The sequence below is a fragment of the Oryx dammah genome, unplaced genomic scaffold (assembly GCF_014754425.2).
Source record: "Oryx dammah isolate SB20612 unplaced genomic scaffold, SCBI_Odam_1.1 HiC_scaffold_2, whole genome shotgun sequence".
Classification (NCBI taxonomy): domain Eukaryota; kingdom Metazoa; phylum Chordata; class Mammalia; order Artiodactyla; family Bovidae; genus Oryx; species Oryx dammah.
In genome coordinates this window covers 15,625,314-15,643,285 of record NW_024070186.1, presented here as the reverse complement: position 1 = coordinate 15,643,285, position 17,972 = coordinate 15,625,314, and the positions used below count along the sequence as shown (strand labels likewise).

Genomic DNA, 17,972 nt, shown 5'->3' with positions numbered 1-17,972 from the left:
ATTCCTCATCTACAGACTAGGACTTAGAGTGCCCTCTTATTCAGAAGGAACACAGAGAAGAGGATTTAGGACCACACTTGGCATCACACTCTTCCATTCAGTGAAGCCAGGGGGTCCAGGTAACTTTCTGTGTGAAGAGTCCCCTCTTTGACTTTCTGGCAGTCAGTTCCTCTAAACTCCAGGAACATGAAATATGTGGAATTTGACTGATGGAATCTGGCTCCCATCTTATCCCTGTGAGCTCTCTGGTAGAAAAATATTTCTGCTCCTCAGATGGAAAAGTCTGTAAAAGGGAAAAGGAAAAAAGCTGGATATCAGGCCTGAGAACAGAGCCCATGCAGGTTCCCAGGCCCTGGGGATACAAGGTCTGGTCATCTGTGTGGCTCAGGCTTCCTGGGAAATTCTGACCCTCAGCCAGAATGGGAAGTCCCACTCCCTGCCCAGAGAAGCTATTGTGGGGACAGAGGCTGCTCCAAAGCCACCAGCTCTTTTCTAGATGGCACCTGCTAGGGGTGGCCTTTGCAGTGGAGCTATCTTCCTGTGACCCAGTGATTTGTTTCTAGATGGAAATTCTGTTGTGTTTCTCTTTTGCTATAGTCCAAAATTGAAGACATTCGGTTGGAACAAGAAAATGAAGCTGAGAAGTCCATCCGACTACATTTCCAAATGGAGCAGTTGGTCTACTGCCAGGACCAGGTGTACCGACGTGCTTTGCAACAGGTCAGAGAGAAGGAGGCAGAAGAAGAAAAGAACAAAAAATCAAACTATTTTCACCAATCAGAGGACTCAGAGCCCTCCACAGCTGAGATCTTTCAACACCTGATGGCGTACCACCAGGTGAGTCTGCTAGTCTCGGGACAGTGCTTCTCATCCATTCTCTGTCTCTGAGAATGAAGAGCCTGTCTGTTCAGTCTTGTCTCTGTAAGGGGACCACCAGTCCCATCTTTCAGCCCTTGGTAAGCCTCTGTAGGAGCAATTCAATCAGATATGAGAAGGGTTGTTACTTAGAGTCGTTTGCATCTGGTTTGGGCTGGCTGTGTGGCCCCAGTTGAGTTATTTAACCTCTCTGAGCCTTAGCTTTCCTCTCTAAAAGGAGGTAAAATGGTTACCTCCTCCCAGGGTTCTTGTGAATATTCAGCAGGAGGAGTGTAGAAGGCAGTGACCTCTGGCCCTGGAGAAGCTGCTGTTCACGGAGACTTGTACTTTGATTGCTACCCTACATTTTGAGCTTCACAGGGGACACGAGTGGTAAAGAACCCGCCTGCCATTGCAGGAGATGTAAGAGATGTGGGTTCAATGCCTGGCTCAGGAAGATATCCTGGAGGAGGGCATGGCAACCTATTCTAGAATTCTTTCCTGGAGAATCCCACGGACAGGGGAGCCTGGCAGGCTGCAGTTCCTAGGGTTTCACAAGAGTTGGACATGACTGAGCAATGTAGCACATGCACCTTATGTTTCAAATAACTTGAGGGTCCATCTAATTCATCTGGGGAAGGATGTATAACTCAGAGCCCAGGGGGATGTGAAAGTCTGGACAGGAAGACAAATGGCAACCTCCTGGTTTACCAGATGTCTCCATCACTTTCGGCAGAGTTTCCCACACCAACCATGCTCACACATCTCCAGGATCTTCCAGAGATGCAGATGTGGTGGGGTGGGGGCAGGACTGAGATGGGGCACAATTCTGCATGACTAATGGGCTCCCAGAGGATGCCATGCTGCTGGATGGGGATACACTCTGAGCAACAAAGCTCAAACGGTCAAACTCTGCAGACCTTGGGATGTGCACGGGTGTGTGTGAAGCCAGTAAAGGGCAAGGTGAGGGCAGCCCTGTGCCCCCTTGGTTTCTCCTGCAGCCAAGCTCACCCCCCAGTGCTACCTGGCAGAACCTTTGAGAGTGAGCAATACACACACACACACACGTACACATATATTAAAGCCTTCACCTGATTGGGTGAGGCCCACCCACATTCTTGAGGATGATCTTGTTTACTTATTTAAAATTGACTGATCGGAGCTATTAACCACATCTACAAAATATCTCCACAGAGATACCTAGATGAGAGTTCCATTGAATAAGTGGGTCTACAACCCAGTCAAGCTGACACATGAAACTGATCATTATATCTGGGGAAAGGCTAGGGCTTGTTTTATATCTATAAGTATAAACAAAGGAACTGGCTTATACAATTATGGAGGCTGGCTCCTCAAGTCCAAGGTAGGTAGGACAAGCCATGCAGAAAGCCAGGCAGGTGCCGAATCTGCAGACCACCAATCAAAGTCCTTCTTCCTCAGAATTTCTACCTGCAGTGGAGGGGTTGACACCTTTGTGCCTTTAAATTTCCTGTCGAAGAACATCAGGGGACCCCTGCTGCTCCTTCTTAAATATCCTTTTGGGGAGTCTCAAAAGTGGTTTAAAGTCCTCTTTGTGTGGGTGGTGCACACACCTGGAGTTTGTTCCTGCTTCTTTCCCCTTCTTTGTACCTCCTATCAATGAGACTTTTCTTCCATGACATCTCGTTTGTTGATTTCTGTATGTTGTCTTACTTTTGTTAACCATGCTGATTCTCTTAAACTGTCTGTGGTGGTTTTACATCTGTTTCTCCTGAGTTTTCCCAACAAACACTCATCCCTCTGCAGACAGTGGTGGTTTCACACTCTCCCTGATCTTTCCAGTTTTTATACTTCAAACTTTTCTTGCCCCATCTGGTGGTCCCTTCAGTGCAACTTGAACCACAGTAGACCAGCAGACAGCCTTGCCCTGTCCTGACTTTAATGAGAACTCCCTACTTTTCCTATCATGTATGATCCTCACTGGCTAAAGTCAAGGTGTTAGCAGGGCTGGGTGTCTTCCTGAGGGTCTAGAAGGAGAACCTCTTTCTTTGCCTAGTCCAGCAGCAACAAAGGAAAATAGTCAAGTAAAGCAAATTAATATCGGGTTGGCCAAAATATTCATTTGGGTGTCTGCCTTTTTTCATTTATGTGATCAAATTTATTCTTTGGATAAATTTTTTTAATAGACCAAAAGGAAGCAGAGAACATGGGTGAGGTGAGAAGGAGGTATTGTCTCAGGAAGGACTCCCCCAGGAAGAGGGAGAAAGGAAAGTTGAAAGTGACTTCCAGTGTGCTTAGAACTCGGAGGGGCTCCCTTCTGTGGCTTTTGAGAGCCCACCTCCTTTTATGCTAAATAATTTCAGCCTTGATTTAAAACAAAAAAAGAGGTTATAGAATCTTTTAGGGAGAGTTGTAAATAATTTTAAAATGTAGGGGTTTTTTTAATTTTTAATTGGAGGATAATTGCTTACAATGTCGTGTTGATTTCTGCCATACAACAAGAATCATCTGTAAATACACATGTGTCCCCTCACTCTTGAACCTCCCTCCCATTCCCGCACCCCCATCCTGCCCTCTAGGTCGTCACAGAGTATGGAGTTGAGCTCCATTTGTTATATAGCAACTTCCCATTAGCTATCTATTTTACACATGGTAATGCATATGTTTAAATGCTACTCTCAATTCCTCCCGCCCACAGACTCTGTCCACAAGCCTGTCCTCTGTACTTTTTGTACTCCATGCATTTACCTTCCTAGGGCACGTTTTGCCCTCTTCCGTCAGAAGTAAGCATTTGGTGGTCAGGAGAGGCTGGCGGGAGCCCAGAGTCGGGGTTGGTCCCTAGCCTGGTGCTGCCCAGACCACAGAGGATGCGGGTGGGTTTGAAACCCAAGAGGGGACCATGCACCCATTGGGTCTGGGTCCCTGCCGGGGTGCCGGGGTGAAGTCAGGGTGTCCTGGCTGCCACGGCCCCTCACCCTCGTGTGAACTGTGCCTTCCTTCCTCGCAGGAGGTCAGCACCCGCATCTCCAGCCACATCCCCTTGATCATCCAGTTCTTCGTGCTCCGGACGTATGGGGAGCAGCTCAAGAAGAGCATGCTGCAGCTGCTGCAGGACAAGGACCAGTATGACTGGCTGCTGAAGGAGCGCACCGACACCAGAGACAAGAGGAAGTTCCTGAAGGAGCGGCTGGAGCGGCTGTCCCGCGCTCGGCAGCGGCTCGCCAAGTTCCCGGGCTGAACCCGCCCTCCTTCCAGCCCCGGGTCTCCATCTCTCTTCACAGATGCTTCAGTGGTCAGCCTGCAGCCTTAGTCTCTGCTGTCTCTTAGTGGATGAGCACACTGGCTTCAAACAGCAGGTGATTTCGCTCGATGCTTCACGCCCACCCTGCCCCATCCCTGAACTCTCTCCACCCCTCTGTCAATGATCCCCACACAGCACTGTAGAAGGGTCATTCCAATGTAATAGCCTTTCACACCCCATGTTTTCGCAACATGAGTGCCACATTTGTGAATGCATACAGAAGCCTATTTCTTCAATTTGTAATACACTTCTTTCTACCAGACATTTCTCTGACACTTTCTTTTCTAACGTTTATTTATTTTATTGTTATGTTGCTCACACTGGGTCTTCATTGCTGCCCTCGGGCTTCCTCTGATTGTGGAGAGTGAGGGCTGCTCTGCAGTTGTGCTGTGCAGGCTTCTTACGGCTGTGGCTTCTCACTGTGGCGGCTTCTCTTGTGCACGGTTCCAGGGCACGTGGGCTCAGTAGTTGCAGCATACGGGCTCAGTAGTTGTGCTGCATGGGCTTCATTGCTCCTAGGCATATGGGATCTTCCCAGATCAGGGATCAAACCTGTGTCTCCTGCATTGGCAGGTGGATTCTTATCCACTGTGCCATCAGGAAGCCCTCTCTGACACCTTCTTTATTTGAGAGACGTTTGAAAATGACAGCAGGTGGGAATCTGTGGAGCAATCAGTGGACACTAAGGCAGCCCTCTGTACTGGGTCAGGTCAGAAGGAATGGTTGAGCAAAAGAATGTGGTAGGTTATTTATAAGAGGCTAGAAGGGAAATGGGGAATAAAGTTAAAAAAAAAAATGGGACAGAAGGTGAAGCAATCGGCATTTTTGTTTATAATATATGCTGACCAAGCATCCAGGCTGCTTAATTGCTGGCCACCTAGTGTGGAGCTGAAAGGTGAAAGCCTAAGTCAAGAGAGGTCACTGCCCACCCAGGAGGATTTTACAGCAGATGCTGTTCTGGTCTGGGAGGTGAGAAGGCAGAATATTAACCACGGGTTGTCCTGAAGGAGCAGAACGGGTCCTGACTGGCCTCCTTGGACTAGGCAGCCATGGGGACATGCAGACACCCAGCCAGAAAGGGAATGGCTGCCTCATGAGCTGTCCACTCACTCCCAGGCCAAGCTGGACAACAGCTTGTTGGAAGAGGTGGTCTTGCTGCACTGTCCCCTCCCATCCAGCCCCTGCCCCACCCCCACCGCTGGCCCCTTCTGACACTCAGGATTCCACAATCCTCAAAGCCTGGGACAATGCAAGAACTTCTGTACGAGATTATCGTATGGGCTCCAAAATCACTGCAGGTGGTGACTGCAGTCATGAAGTTAAAGGATGGTTGCTCCTTGGAGGAAAAGCTATGACCAACCTAGACAGCATTTTAAAAAGCAGAGACATTACTTTGTTGACAAAGGTCAGTATAATCAAAGCTATGGTTTTTCCAGTAGTCATGTATGGATGTGAGAGCTGGACCACAGAGAAGGCAGAGAGTCGAAGAACTGATGCTTTTGAGCTGTGGTGTTGGGGAGGCTCTTGAAGAGTCCCTTGAACAGCAAGGAGATCAAACCAGTCAGTCCTAAAGGATATCAGTCCTGAATATTCATTGGAAGGGCTGATGCTGAAGCTGAAGCTCCAATACTTTGGCCACATGATTGGAAGAGCTAACTCATTAGAAAAGACCCTGATGCTGGGAAAGATTGAAGGGAGGAGGAGAAGGGGACGACAGAGGATGAGATGGTTGGATGGCATCACTGACTCAATGGACATGAGTTTGAGCAGGCTGCAAGAGACGGTGGGGGACACGGAGGCCTGGCGTGCTGCACTCCACGACATGACTGAGCAACTGAACAAATGCACGTGAAGGGACGCTCTGAGACTTGGAGCTGCTGCCCCCTCGTGGCTGGCTGAGTAACTGCTCCAGTATCTGGCGTCCCATAGAATCTGCCTCAACTAGAAACAGAGGTGTCACTGTGGCCAAGGATTCTTCTTTGCTGTTGTTATAGTTTTCCTAGAGATTCCTAGATAGATGGGGGAAGAAAGCCAATGATATTTCAGAGAACAGGAATTTCCTTGGGGGACAAGCCCATTGAGGACTCACAAGGTGCTCACTTTCCTTTCGTCAGAAAGAGCAGGTGTCCAGGAATCCCTCAGGTCTGTCCTGACTGGCCATCGATAGGGCAGAAGTACACTGTCTCCCCTTCTATCTGTTGAAGAGTCAAGCAGAGGCAGGTCTGGAGTCCACTCTGTGTGAGTCCATCACTCAGAGGGCAGTGGGGCTCAGGCAAGGGACTGAACTGCCCCCCATCCTCCAACCCCCATCTCCCCACCCCAGTCCCCCATCTCCTCTGTGAAGGGCAACACCAGGATCAGAGCCTGCCTCTCCAGATTCTGCTGCCGGCTCCACAGCGCCAGCTTGAAGGTCCATCAACCTGGGCAGACTAAACTAGAAGAGCAATCAGGCATACTCAGGGACCCTCTCTCCAGGCAAGTCTGGGGCTCAGCTGACCCCAGAGTATGGGGCTGAGTTTGGAGCAGAGCTAGGAGAGGAGCTGGATAACATTGAAGTGACAGAACTAGGAAGCCTCGGTTTTCCAGAATACAGGGTCTGCTGGCGCTTAATAAATGCTGTGGGAGGGAGTGGGTATAGGAGATGCCAGGCACATGTCCAAATGACTTGCTGGTTGCTTGACTATCTTCTAGGATGCTACGGAGCAGCTACCTTTATTAGTTTCCTTAAAGCAAAGACAAAAGCAGCCAGCCAGGAAAGTCCCCACAGTCAATTACTGTGTGGGAGGAAAGGAATCCAATCTAACTGGTAAACCAGGAAGCCCTAAAAGCAGCTAATGGGGCACTGACCTTGGCTTTCCAAGGTTCAGTGGGTCCAAGTGATCAGTGGATTTTCAGGGGATTATGAGTTCAGGTTCTTTAATCACAGCAAAATGATGGCTCAAACACCAATATTTATGTGGTTGATTCATTTAAAATGAAATAGCTGGTACATTATGGGCTTTTGCAGGTGGCCTAGTGGTAAAGAATCTGCCTGCAATGGAGTAGATGTGGGTTCGATATCTGGGCGGGGAAGATGCCCCATAGAAGAAAATGACAGCCCACTCCAGTATTCTTGCCTGGAGAATCCCATGGACAGAGGAGCCTGGTAGGTTGCAGTCCATGGGGTTGCAGAGTCAGAGAACGCAGGCACAGCTGGTACATTAGTGACTTTTTAAAACAAAGAATTGATGCTTTTGAACTGTGGCATTGGAGAAGACTCTTCAAAGTCCCGTGGAAAGCAAGGAGATCAAACCAGTCAATCCTAAAAGAAATCAGTCCTAAATATTCATTGGAAGGACTGATCCTGAAGCTGAAGCTCCAATACTCTGGCCATCTGATGCGAAGAACTGACTCATTGAAAAAGACCCTGATGCTGGGAAAGATTGAAGGCAGGAATAGGGGACGACAGAGGATGAGATGGTTGGATGGCATCACCGACTCAATGGACATGGGTTGAGCAAGCTCCGGGAGATGGTGATGGACAGGGAAGCCTGATGTGCTGCAGTCCATGGGGTTGCAAAGAGTCGGACATGACTGAGCGACCAAACTGAACTGAACTACTTTGGAAGTAGCATAAATTGCACATTTTTCTTAAAAACTGGGCACACTGGGAGAAGAGCTCTGGCCTGTACCACATCATACATCACCCTCTCTGTGTCCAGAGCAGAAAAGGACTGTGGCTGTGGGATAGGACTCCAACCAGGAGTATATGTGTGTGTGTGTAGCTCGTCACAAAACCAGGTCCAGGGTGAAGCCTTAGTCAGAAGAATAAAGTCTCTGAATTTCGGGCCAGATCAGGGCAACCCCAGGAGAACCAGGGAGGTGCTGAGAACAGACCAGGTACCTGAATTTAAGGCAGGACTGTGCCCCCTCCCCCATAACAGCACAGTGAGAATCGAATCAAAGTTAATTCATTCTCCACCCTGGAAATTCACCTACTTCCCCAGCTGCAAGAATCCACAAAATGATCAACACAGATTCCACACCTTTAATACATGGCATGTGTCCACTTTAGTATTTTGGGTTAATTTATATTAAGCAAATTAATGTATGTCTCTTGTAAAGGTTTAAATACAGAAATATCTATTTCCCTAGTTTCAGCATTCAGGCTGGATCTTTCTTTGTTGTTTGTTTATATTTATTCATTTGGCTATGCTAGGTTTTAGTTGCCCCACGTGGGATCTCTGGTCTTCGTTGTGGCATACGGGATCTATTCCACCCTGGGATTAAACCCAGTCCTCCTGCATTGGGAATGTAGAGTCTTAGCTACTGGACCACCAGGAAAGTCCCCTGGCTGGATCTTTTAAGTGAAATCAGCTTCATTCAAAATTAAATACATTTGGAGTCCACTCACGGAAGGACTCCAAAATGAGCAATACAACTGGAAAAGATGTCAGCTACCCTGCCACGTGGACACTTTTAGGACACAGTCCCATCTTCATTATTCACAAAATCCTTATCGGTAGATCCACCTACTCATTAAAATTGATTTGTTACCCCGAATGAACACTAGCAGCACTTTTGTGGACACTGGTAGAGGAGCAAAAATATTGAGCTGCTGATTTGAGTTTGAAAATGGCTACCCTGCCTTCCTGTTCCAGCTCAGACTGTAAACAAGTATCCTCTTCAGTATATTTAGCGCCATGTTGTTTAGCATTTTTATATTTTCAGATAGTGATGTCAATGTTGAAACGGCCCCAAGCAGCATGGGAAGTGCTGTCTAATCTCCTAAGTGCAGGAAGGCTGGCTGTACCCTCCAGACAAAACGTGGGCTAGAGAAGCGTCCTTTAGGAATCAGTTATGGGGTTGCTGGCCATGAGTTCAATGTTAATGAATTGACAGTATCTACCAATAAGGTGTCTTTAAGCAAACATACAGTAAACAAAGTTCTATGGCGACCAGGTAACAAAGACTGCTGGCCGGCAGGCACCTGCCCCCACTTGTCCCCTTTTGTTACTGTTGTTCAATCGCTAAGTCATGTCTGATGCTTTGCAACCCCATGGACTGCAGCACGCCAGGATTCCCCGTCCTTCACCATCTCCCGGAGTGATCCGACTCATGTCCATTGAGTTGGTGATGCCATCCAACCATCTCATCTCGTCCTCTGTCATCCCCTTCTCCTCCTGCCCTCCCCTTCTCCTCCTGCCTTCAATCTTTCCCAGCATCAGGGTCTTTTCCAACAAGTCAGCTCTTAGCATCAGGTGGCGAAAATACTGGAGTTGTAGCACAAAAGATTTTAAAGATGGCCCACATCAAAAACAAAACAAAAAATCTTTAAAAAATATAATCTAACAAAATATGTGTTTTCTTTACTTTTTTATTACAACTTTCACCATAAATGTAACACATAACGCAGACAATTCTCTCCAATCATCTGTTACACATTGGGACCTGCCAGATTTGGGCTATTTGAAGAACATGAGTGGATTTCTCTTCCAGGGAGGAAAACATTTACCGTCTCTCTCTCTCCTACCTGTGGTCACAACTCCGGGGGCTGAGACACATGTTAGGGAAGCAGCTCTGCTGCCGTGAGCTCACAGGAATTTTAGGGGAGAAGATGCTACACTCAAGTTTGAGAAGACAGAATCTGGGGACTCTGAGGTCACTGGGCAGAGTTCTAGAAGGGAGTTGGGTCTCAGGGTCCATATCTGGGAGAAATGGGAGGTACAGGTGATGCTCCTTAAGGAGCTTGGTTACCTCCTATAGCAGCGGTCCCCAGCCCCTAGAATCAGTACTGGTCCAGGCTACACAGCAGGAGGTGAGCGCCAATGGGAAACTTCATTGGCTGCTTCCCATTGTTCCATCTGAACCATCCCAGCTCATGAGAAAATTGTCTTCTATGAAACTGGTCCCTGGTGCCAAAAAGTTGGGGACTGCTGCCTTCCCTGGTGGCTTAGATGGTAAAGAATCTGCCAGGAATGCAGGAGACCTGGATTCAATCCCTGGGTTGGGAAGACCCTCTGGAGAAGGGAATGGCTACCCACCCCAATATTCTTGCCTGGAGAATCCCATGGACAGAGGAGCTTGGCAGGCTACAGTCCATGGGGTCACAAAGAGTTGGACACGACTGAACAATTAACACTTTCACACTTTCACTTTGCTGTCCTACAGGACAAGCTGTGGAGGCCAGCAGGCCAGCCAGGAGACCACATCTGCCCCACCACTCCTGACCTCACTCCCTGCCAACCCACCATGCAGCGGCTGCCCTGACATCAAGGCCCAATGCAGAAATGCAGACTGGTTCTGCTTGCCACATGTTTGGAAAAAAAAAATGCATAATTTATTTGTACAGTTTTTCACAATTGAATTTTACAGTTTAAAAAGGATACAAAACAGAGAACAAACAGTGGTCACATAAATTAAAAGAGGCACTAAAGAAGGAATGCTTGCTCACCATGACGACACTTTTAAAAATCTGACTCGGGAGCAGGCAGGTCAGGATGGCCCCTGGGGACCCAATGCTCGTCCTGACTTCCACTCCAAGGTCAAGTCCTAGTGCAGAATCACTCCAGTCGTTCTGCGAAACCAGTGTGTTGGAGAGGAGGCAGGACCTCACAGCACCCGTGTTTACGCTTCACACTTGGTCACTAAAGCCTGACTCTCCCCTGCAGGGGAACTTGAGGAGTGGTTGGAAGGGGCCAGGGGGAGGCCCACGCATACCCCTCTCTCCTTTCTCACAAGCCCAGATGCTGTGCTTCAGGACAACATTTACAGAACATTAAACTGGGAGCAGTCATTTTGTGAAAGCAGCTCAAGTCGGCCACTGTTCACACAAGCAAAGGCAGCAGTAATTTAAAGCTAAGAGTACGACTACGGCCCGGTTTCATGGGCACTGAGGTAGTAACAGGTAGACGCTTTACAGGAAACAGTGTTTCTTTAATTAGTATCCCTGATTTCCCTGGGTGAGCTCGATTTCCAGGTGAATGATTAGCAGGCTTTAAGAGGGTCAGCAGGCACCCCACTCAGGGTGAGGACCTCAGTGGGGGCCCAGGGCATTGCACCATCCTCAAGGGAGGCCAGGGAGAGACTGGAGAGTAAGGCGGGTCTCCCTGGGTGGGGGGGCCCCCAGCAATGCTGGGGGTGATCACATATGTTCCCAGGGCTCTATCTACACACCCCGAAAGAAAAAGGTTTGGGTTCCCTTTCAAGCGGCTATCAAGTCATCATCCGTGAAGAGCTGGTCCCTTTATCTCCAGCCAGCACTCTGGGCTGCTAAGAAGGCACTCAAGAATGTTCATCAAATTCCCTCATGGGGAGACAGGCCCTGGGGCTACCCCAAGTGGCCTCACCGGCAGTGGCCCCAGAGGCTGGCCCCTGCAGGTTCTGCCAGATTTTTCCCCCTCCTTTCTCAAGCCGTCCAGCAGCTGAGAAGTCGCCAGCCCCCTGTGCATCCAAGAGGGGTCCCTGGAGTGGGGCTCAGAGGGGAGGTCCCCGCAGGGCAGACCCCATCCCCTTGCTCTGCACTGGCTCTGCCATCCACGTCCAGCCAGCCTCCCTGGTCAGACGAGGGGTCTGGAAGGGTGGGCCTGGGGGTAGGGGAGCCATGGGGTCTGCACAGAACTGTGGAAAGGGCCAAGACATACAGGATCATGATTGAACAAAAGGACCTGGAATCACTTCAAAAAATACATAATGCATGGGGATTCAAAATCAGCCCCTTCTTTTTCTTGTGGAACGTTGTCAAGGACCCAGGCCATACAGATTAGCTGTTTGCCTGTTCAAAAAGGAAAGAGAAACGATGTTACTTTCTTAAGACAAACAAAGGTAGAAAATTATTTTTCCCCTACACTCACAGGGATGGCTTCCCCGGTGGCTTAGTGGTAAAGCGTCCACTTGCCAACCCGGGAGACGCAGGTTCTGTCCCTGATCCAGGAAGATACCACGTGCTTCGGAGCAATTAAGCCCATGTACCACAGCTTCTGAGCCTGGGATCTAGAGCCTGTGCCCCAGAGCCTGTGCTCCACAACAAGAGGGCACGCTACATTGCTTCAGTCATGCCGGATTCTTTGTGACCTCATGGACCGAAGCCCGCCAGGCAAGAATACTGCAGTGGGTTGCTGTGCCCTCCTCCAGGGGATCTTCCCAACCCAGGGATCAAACTCAAGTCTCTTACGTCTCCCTGCACTGGCGGGCAGGTTCGTTACCACTGGGAAAGCCCCCCATAAGAGAAGCCACTGCAATGAGAAGCTCTCTCGTGCTCACACCACGAGAGAGTAACTCCCGCTCACCACAATGAGAGAACGTCTGTGCAGCAACGAAGACCCAGCACAGCCAAGAATTAAATAAATAAATTATTTTAAAAAATAAGACAAAGGGATATTTTTTTCTACAGCATGAAGGTTGGGTTAGACTGACAATGGAGGAGAATGGTATGTGCAAAGGCCCAGGGACAGGAGGGGCCAGGATGTGGGGGGGGTCCAATGACTCAGCACCGCTGGGACACAGGCATCTCTGGGCCAACCAAGCATGACCTTAGCCACTGGAAGTCATCCACGGTCTATGAAGTCCTGCATTCTACCCCACCTCTTCTGTTGTTATCCCCGCACCCCCCTCCACTTCCTGCTGCTGAGCCACCAGCATTGCCTAGACACACGGTGCCTATTCGTTCTCTCATCCTGGAGGGACAGTCACCCCATGGCCTGCCTCACCTCCCCACTCAGTCTCCCCAGGACCCCCTCCCAGCTTCCCTGCATCATGCAGGCCCTCAGTGGGACAGTGGGGGTCATGAATTTCCAGAACTTGGCCCTTTGCAGGGTGGGGACTGGCTGGGCCCTGAGTCACTTGAAAATGTTAGGTCTTAGGTTTTGGCTCAGGAGAGATGCAGGCCTTGCCTCACCAGGCACTGCCCTCGGCTTCTGCCCCATCTCCTGGCACCTGGGCACCTTTGGAGACTTGAGGGAGACGGGACTTTCACCTGGAACCTAGCCCTGGAAGGAGCCAAAATCTGTGAGCACTGCCCAGTCCCAAGGCCCCTCTGATGGACAGACATCCGGTCCTCACCCAGGATCTGGACAGAACCCAAGACTGGGCCCTGCTGAGTATCATGCACCAGGCCAGAAGCCAGAGGCAGCAGGGGCGCCAGGAACCCCTGGGATCTTTCCCGTCTCATGCCCTCTCCTTGTACCAGAGACCCCAGCTGCTCCCTTGGGTGCCTGTGACAGCCCAGAGAAGGGTAGGCCCGAATCATGCCTGGCAGCCTCGCTCTGCTTTCTGCCCATCCCCAGAAGTTTGATGCAATGACATCTGAGTAGGTGAATGGAGCTATTAGAGCCAGAAGCAAGCCCATCACAGGTAACCCTGGACCCTGCAAAGCTGGGCCCCAGAAGTTTTCATCCAAACGTGTACAGGGAGGGGTGCCACCTGTCACAGGACCACACCTCCTAGACCTCCGGGCTCTGACACAGTGAAGTGGGGAGCCATCAGGAGGATGGAAAGGTTACCCTCATTTGTCGATAGATCCAGTCTGTGAACACTGTCACGTTCCCGTACACTCCCGGTCGGTACGCCTTGGCACAGCCCGACCCCCAGCTCGTGTCTCCGATCAGCCACCAGACACTGCTCTTCAGTGTGACCAGAGGACCTCCACTGTCACCCTGGGGGACACAGCAGGTTACAGAACAGAAGTCAGTCCACAGCCACACAGGCCAGAGGGCAAGAAGGTGGGATGAGGGCTCAGCGGGGTGATGGGAGAGTCTCCGGGTCTCCTCCAACCCCGGGTCCCAGGTAGGGGAGGGATGCACTTCATGGGCCCAGTGGGAGCCAGGCAAGGCCCAGCTGGTCATCACCTGGCAGGAGTCGACGGTGCCTCGCAGGTAGCCTGCACAGATCATGGCGGGCGTGATGAGGTTGTCATACATGTACTTGCTATTGCACTTCCAGGGCTCAATGAGGTGCACCTTGGCCGCGTTCAGGTCATCCGAGGTCTTCCCTGCAACAAAAGACGGCATAGCTCTCACAGGAAGCCTGTCCTCACACGTAGACATATGGCCCCGCCACTCCTCCCAAGCCGGCTCCTGGGGAACCCAGGTACCTTTCAACTGCTGGGGAGTGTGTTTAAAGCAGCTCTAGATTGTGTTTTGGGGAGGACTACCTGCCTCTGGGCTGTGGACCAAGCTCCAGCTGTGTCCTAGAGTCACCTGCTCAGCGCCCAGGCACGTGGTTCCCTGGGATCACTTCTCCATTGCTCTCTCTTCTCTGGACTGTTCCCAGGGTGACACCAGGAGCTCCTGTGTTTCCACATCAAGCACCCTAACCTTTCTCAACCCCACGCGATGCTCCACTCCTGACTGCCTGCCCTGACTCCCTGCATGTGGAGACCTCCAATCACTTGCAGGGCTGTGCTGTCTCCATCACCCACCTGCTACACAGAGGTTTTCTAGGCTCTTTGGGCTTGGGGGCTGAAGCAGAGCCTCTCCTGGAGTGCTCCTCTGCCCTAAGCCAGGCCCCTGATCCTCCTCAACTCGGGAAGTGGCCCCATGCCCCACCATGGGGCTCAGATCACGAGCACGAAGCAGGCCCCCCGAGACTGCTCACTCTCCCGTGACACTCCACCCATCAACAGATTTATGGCTCTGCCCCTACCCCCACACCCACCTCCCTGGTCTGGCCACCTTCTTGTCTCGCAGGATGGGGCAGTGGTCCCCTCACCATGCTGTCACATTTTCTGTGAGTCCTTACTTAGCTGTCCAACCATGTCACTCCCTAGCAGCTCCCTGGCCCACTTGGATTAGAAGCCAGTGCTATCATCATAGCCTACAATACCCTATGCAACCTGACTCCAGACTGCCCCCTCGCGCCTGGTTCATCATGCCCTGGCCACACTGGTCCTTCTGTTCCTAAGACATTCTTGTCATGCTGATTTCAGCTCAAATATCCCCTCTTCCGGGAAGCCCTCCCTGACCACCCCTCACTGTGACAAGCCTCCACTGTTTGAAAGTACCTAGTTTCTCATTTCCTATCTGAGCACAATCTGTCCCCCAGTGCCCATAGGAGAATGTGAAGCTTCTGCAGGCAGAGGTTTTGTTTTAGTTTCCTCACTATTGCTCTCCCAGCCCTTGGAAGGTGCCCCACAGATCATGGCTGACTTTTCCTTTGGTCTTGGCTGCTGGGGAAACTTGCTCACAGCTGGAAGGATCAACCCAGGAGCTTCTCTAGTCCAGATGCCAAGATACTCAGCCCAGTTGCCATCTCTCCCTTCTTTCTCTAAGTCGTTCCACCCGTGTACTATCCACCTTGCTTTAAATCAGTGGTCCCCAGCCTTCCTGGCACCAGGGACCAGTTTTGTAGAAGATAGTTTTTCCATGGACCAGGGAGGTGGGGGGGGATGGTTTCAGGATGATTCAAGTGCATTACATTTATTATGCACTTTGTTTCTATTATTAGAACATTGTGATAATGTGGTGATGAAAGCAATGAAGAGCAGCTATAAATACGATGAAGCTTTGCTTGCTCACCCGCCGCTCACCTCCTCCTGTGTGGCCTGGTTCCTAACAAATCACTGACTAGCACCAGTCCATGGCCTGGGGTTTGAGACCCCTGCTTTAAAGAATTCCTTGTAGGTGTGCCCTAAATACTTCTGGAAGGATGTAAACAATATATTAATATAAATGTACCACTAACCACATCCACACACTCAGCAGTGGCCACAGCACTGGAAAAGGTCAGTTTTCATTCCAATACCAAAGAAAGGCAATGCCAAAGAATGTTCAAACTATCATACAATTGCACTCATCTCACATGCTAGCAAAGTAATGCTCAAAATTCTCCAAGCCAAGCTTAAACAGTGCATGCACTATGAACTTGCAGATGTTCAAGCTGGATTTAGAAAAGGCAAAGGAACCAGAGATCAAATTACCAACCTTCTTTGGATCATTGAAAAAGCAAGAGAGTTCCAGAAAAACATCTACTTCTGCTTTATTGACTACGCCAAAGCCTTTGACTATATGAATCACGACAAAGTGCAGAAAATTCTTAAAGAGATGGGAATACCAAACCACTTTACCTGCCTCCTGAGAAATCTGTACTCAAGTCAAGAAGAAACAGTAAGAACTGGACATGGAACAACAGACTGGTTACAAATCAAAAAAGGCAAGGCTGTACATTGTCACCCTGCTTATTTAACTTATATGCAGAGTACATCATGCGAAATTCTGGGCTGGAAGAAGCACAAGCTGAAATTAAGATTGCCGGGAGAAATATCAAAAAAACCTCAGATATGCAGATGACACCACTCTCATGGCAGAAAGTGAAGAAAAACTAAAGAGCCTCTTGAGGAAAGTGAAAAAGGAGAGTGAAAAAGCTGGCTTAAAACTCAACATTCAGAAAACTAAGATCATGGCATCCAGTCCCATCACTTCATGGCAAACAGATGGAGAAACAATGGAAACAGTGAGAGACTATTTTGGGGGGCTCCAAAATCACTGCAGATGGTGACTGCAGCCATGAAATTAAAAGATGCTTGCTCTTTGGGAGAAATGCTATGACCACCCTAGATAGCATATTAAAAAGCAGAGACATTACTTTGTCAACAAAGGTCCATCTAATTAGATATGGTTTTTCCAGTAGTTGTGTATGGATGTGATAATTGGACTATAAAGAAGTCTGAGCATGGAAGAATTGATGGTTTTGAACAGTGGTATTGGAGAAGACTCTTGAGAGTCAATCAAACCAGTCAATTCTAAAGGAAATCAGTCCTGAATATTCATTGGAAGGACTGATACTGAACCTGAAGCTCCAATACTTTCGCCACCTGATGTGAAGAACTGACTCCTTAGAAAAGACCCTGATGCTGGGAAAGATTGAGGGCAGGAGAAGAAGGGGATGACAGAAGATGAGATGTTGGATGGCATCACCGACTCAATGGACGTGAGTTTGAGCAAACCCTGGGAATTGGTGATGGACAGGGAAGCCTGGTGTGCTGCAGTCCATGGGGTTGCAAACAGTTGGACAGGACTGAGCGACTGAACTGAACTGAAGCACATCCAATGCTCCATATAAAGGAAACAGCTGGACCTCTTCATTTGAAAAAGGTTATCAGAGATGAAACCAAATTATAACTGAAGACAGCAAGGCCAGCCTCCATCAGGAGAGTCTAGAGCCTCTTCCCCTCTGTGTGGTTATGGCAGGAGAACTAGGCTTTGATGACTTGCAGCCAGTCACACAGGCCCATCCTCACCAAGGCCATGTGCCTCTCATGTTTAGGTGCCTCTACACTCCAAAACACAGTTTCCACTCACTGTTCCATTTGATTTGCCTTTTTAATTAATTTTTTGATGTGGACCACTTTTTAAAAAGTCTTAATTGAATTTGTTACAGTATTGTTTCTGCTTTATATCTTGGTTTTTTGACCACGAGGCATGTGGGATCTTAGCTACCTGACGAGGGATTGAACCCACAGCCCCTGCACTGGAAAGTGAAGTTTTAACCATTGAACCACCAGGGAAGTCTTTGCATTTCACCTTAATCAGGGTACTGTGGTAGGTAGGGCAGGTAGGATTTTCCCATCTAACATGTGGAGAAACTGAGGCAAATAGCCTGGGTGAATCACCCCAAAATCATCCAATCACTCAGTGGTAGAAGCAGGATCAAAACCTAGATCTCCCACTTCTGAACCCATGCTCTGACTCATGGGGCCTGCAGACCCCGTGCCAGGAGACTCACCTTTCTCGTAGGTGGCCCCCCACCCGGAAATCCAGCAGGACTGAGTTGGCTCCAGCATCATGCCTGGATTGGGCAGACACACTGGCTTCACTTTGTCTGTTTCATGAGAAGAAAACGCCATGAGCGGGTCTGGTCTAAC

General features: G+C 49.5%; 2 protein-coding genes across 3 annotated transcripts in view; one reads left to right on the top strand and one right to left on the bottom strand.

Moving 5' to 3' along the window:
- Positions 1-4,444, top strand: part of MX1 (MX dynamin like GTPase 1) — a 32,874-nt gene extending 28,430 nt beyond the window's left edge. For both annotated transcript variants that reach the window (XM_040232187.1, XM_040232179.1), the window contains exons 14-15: positions 598-837; positions 3,842-4,444. In XM_040232187.1, coding sequence (XP_040088121.1) covers positions 598-837; positions 3,842-4,072 — 471 coding nt within the window. In that variant the 3' untranslated portion in view covers positions 4,073-4,444. The remainder of the gene's footprint in view (positions 1-597; positions 838-3,841) is intronic.
- A 5,033-nt stretch (positions 4,445-9,477) lies between these two features.
- The window catches only part of TMPRSS2 (transmembrane serine protease 2), a 45,943-nt gene continuing 37,448 nt past the window's right edge, over positions 9,478-17,972 (bottom strand). Inside the window, exons 11-14 of the mRNA XM_040232193.1 lie at positions 17,834-17,929; positions 13,960-14,102; positions 13,615-13,767; positions 9,478-11,888 (exon numbers count right to left, since the gene is read on the bottom strand). Coding sequence (XP_040088127.1) covers positions 11,877-11,888; positions 13,615-13,767; positions 13,960-14,102; positions 17,834-17,929 — 404 coding nt within the window. The 3' untranslated portion in view covers positions 9,478-11,876. The remainder of the gene's footprint in view (positions 11,889-13,614; positions 13,768-13,959; positions 14,103-17,833; positions 17,930-17,972) is intronic.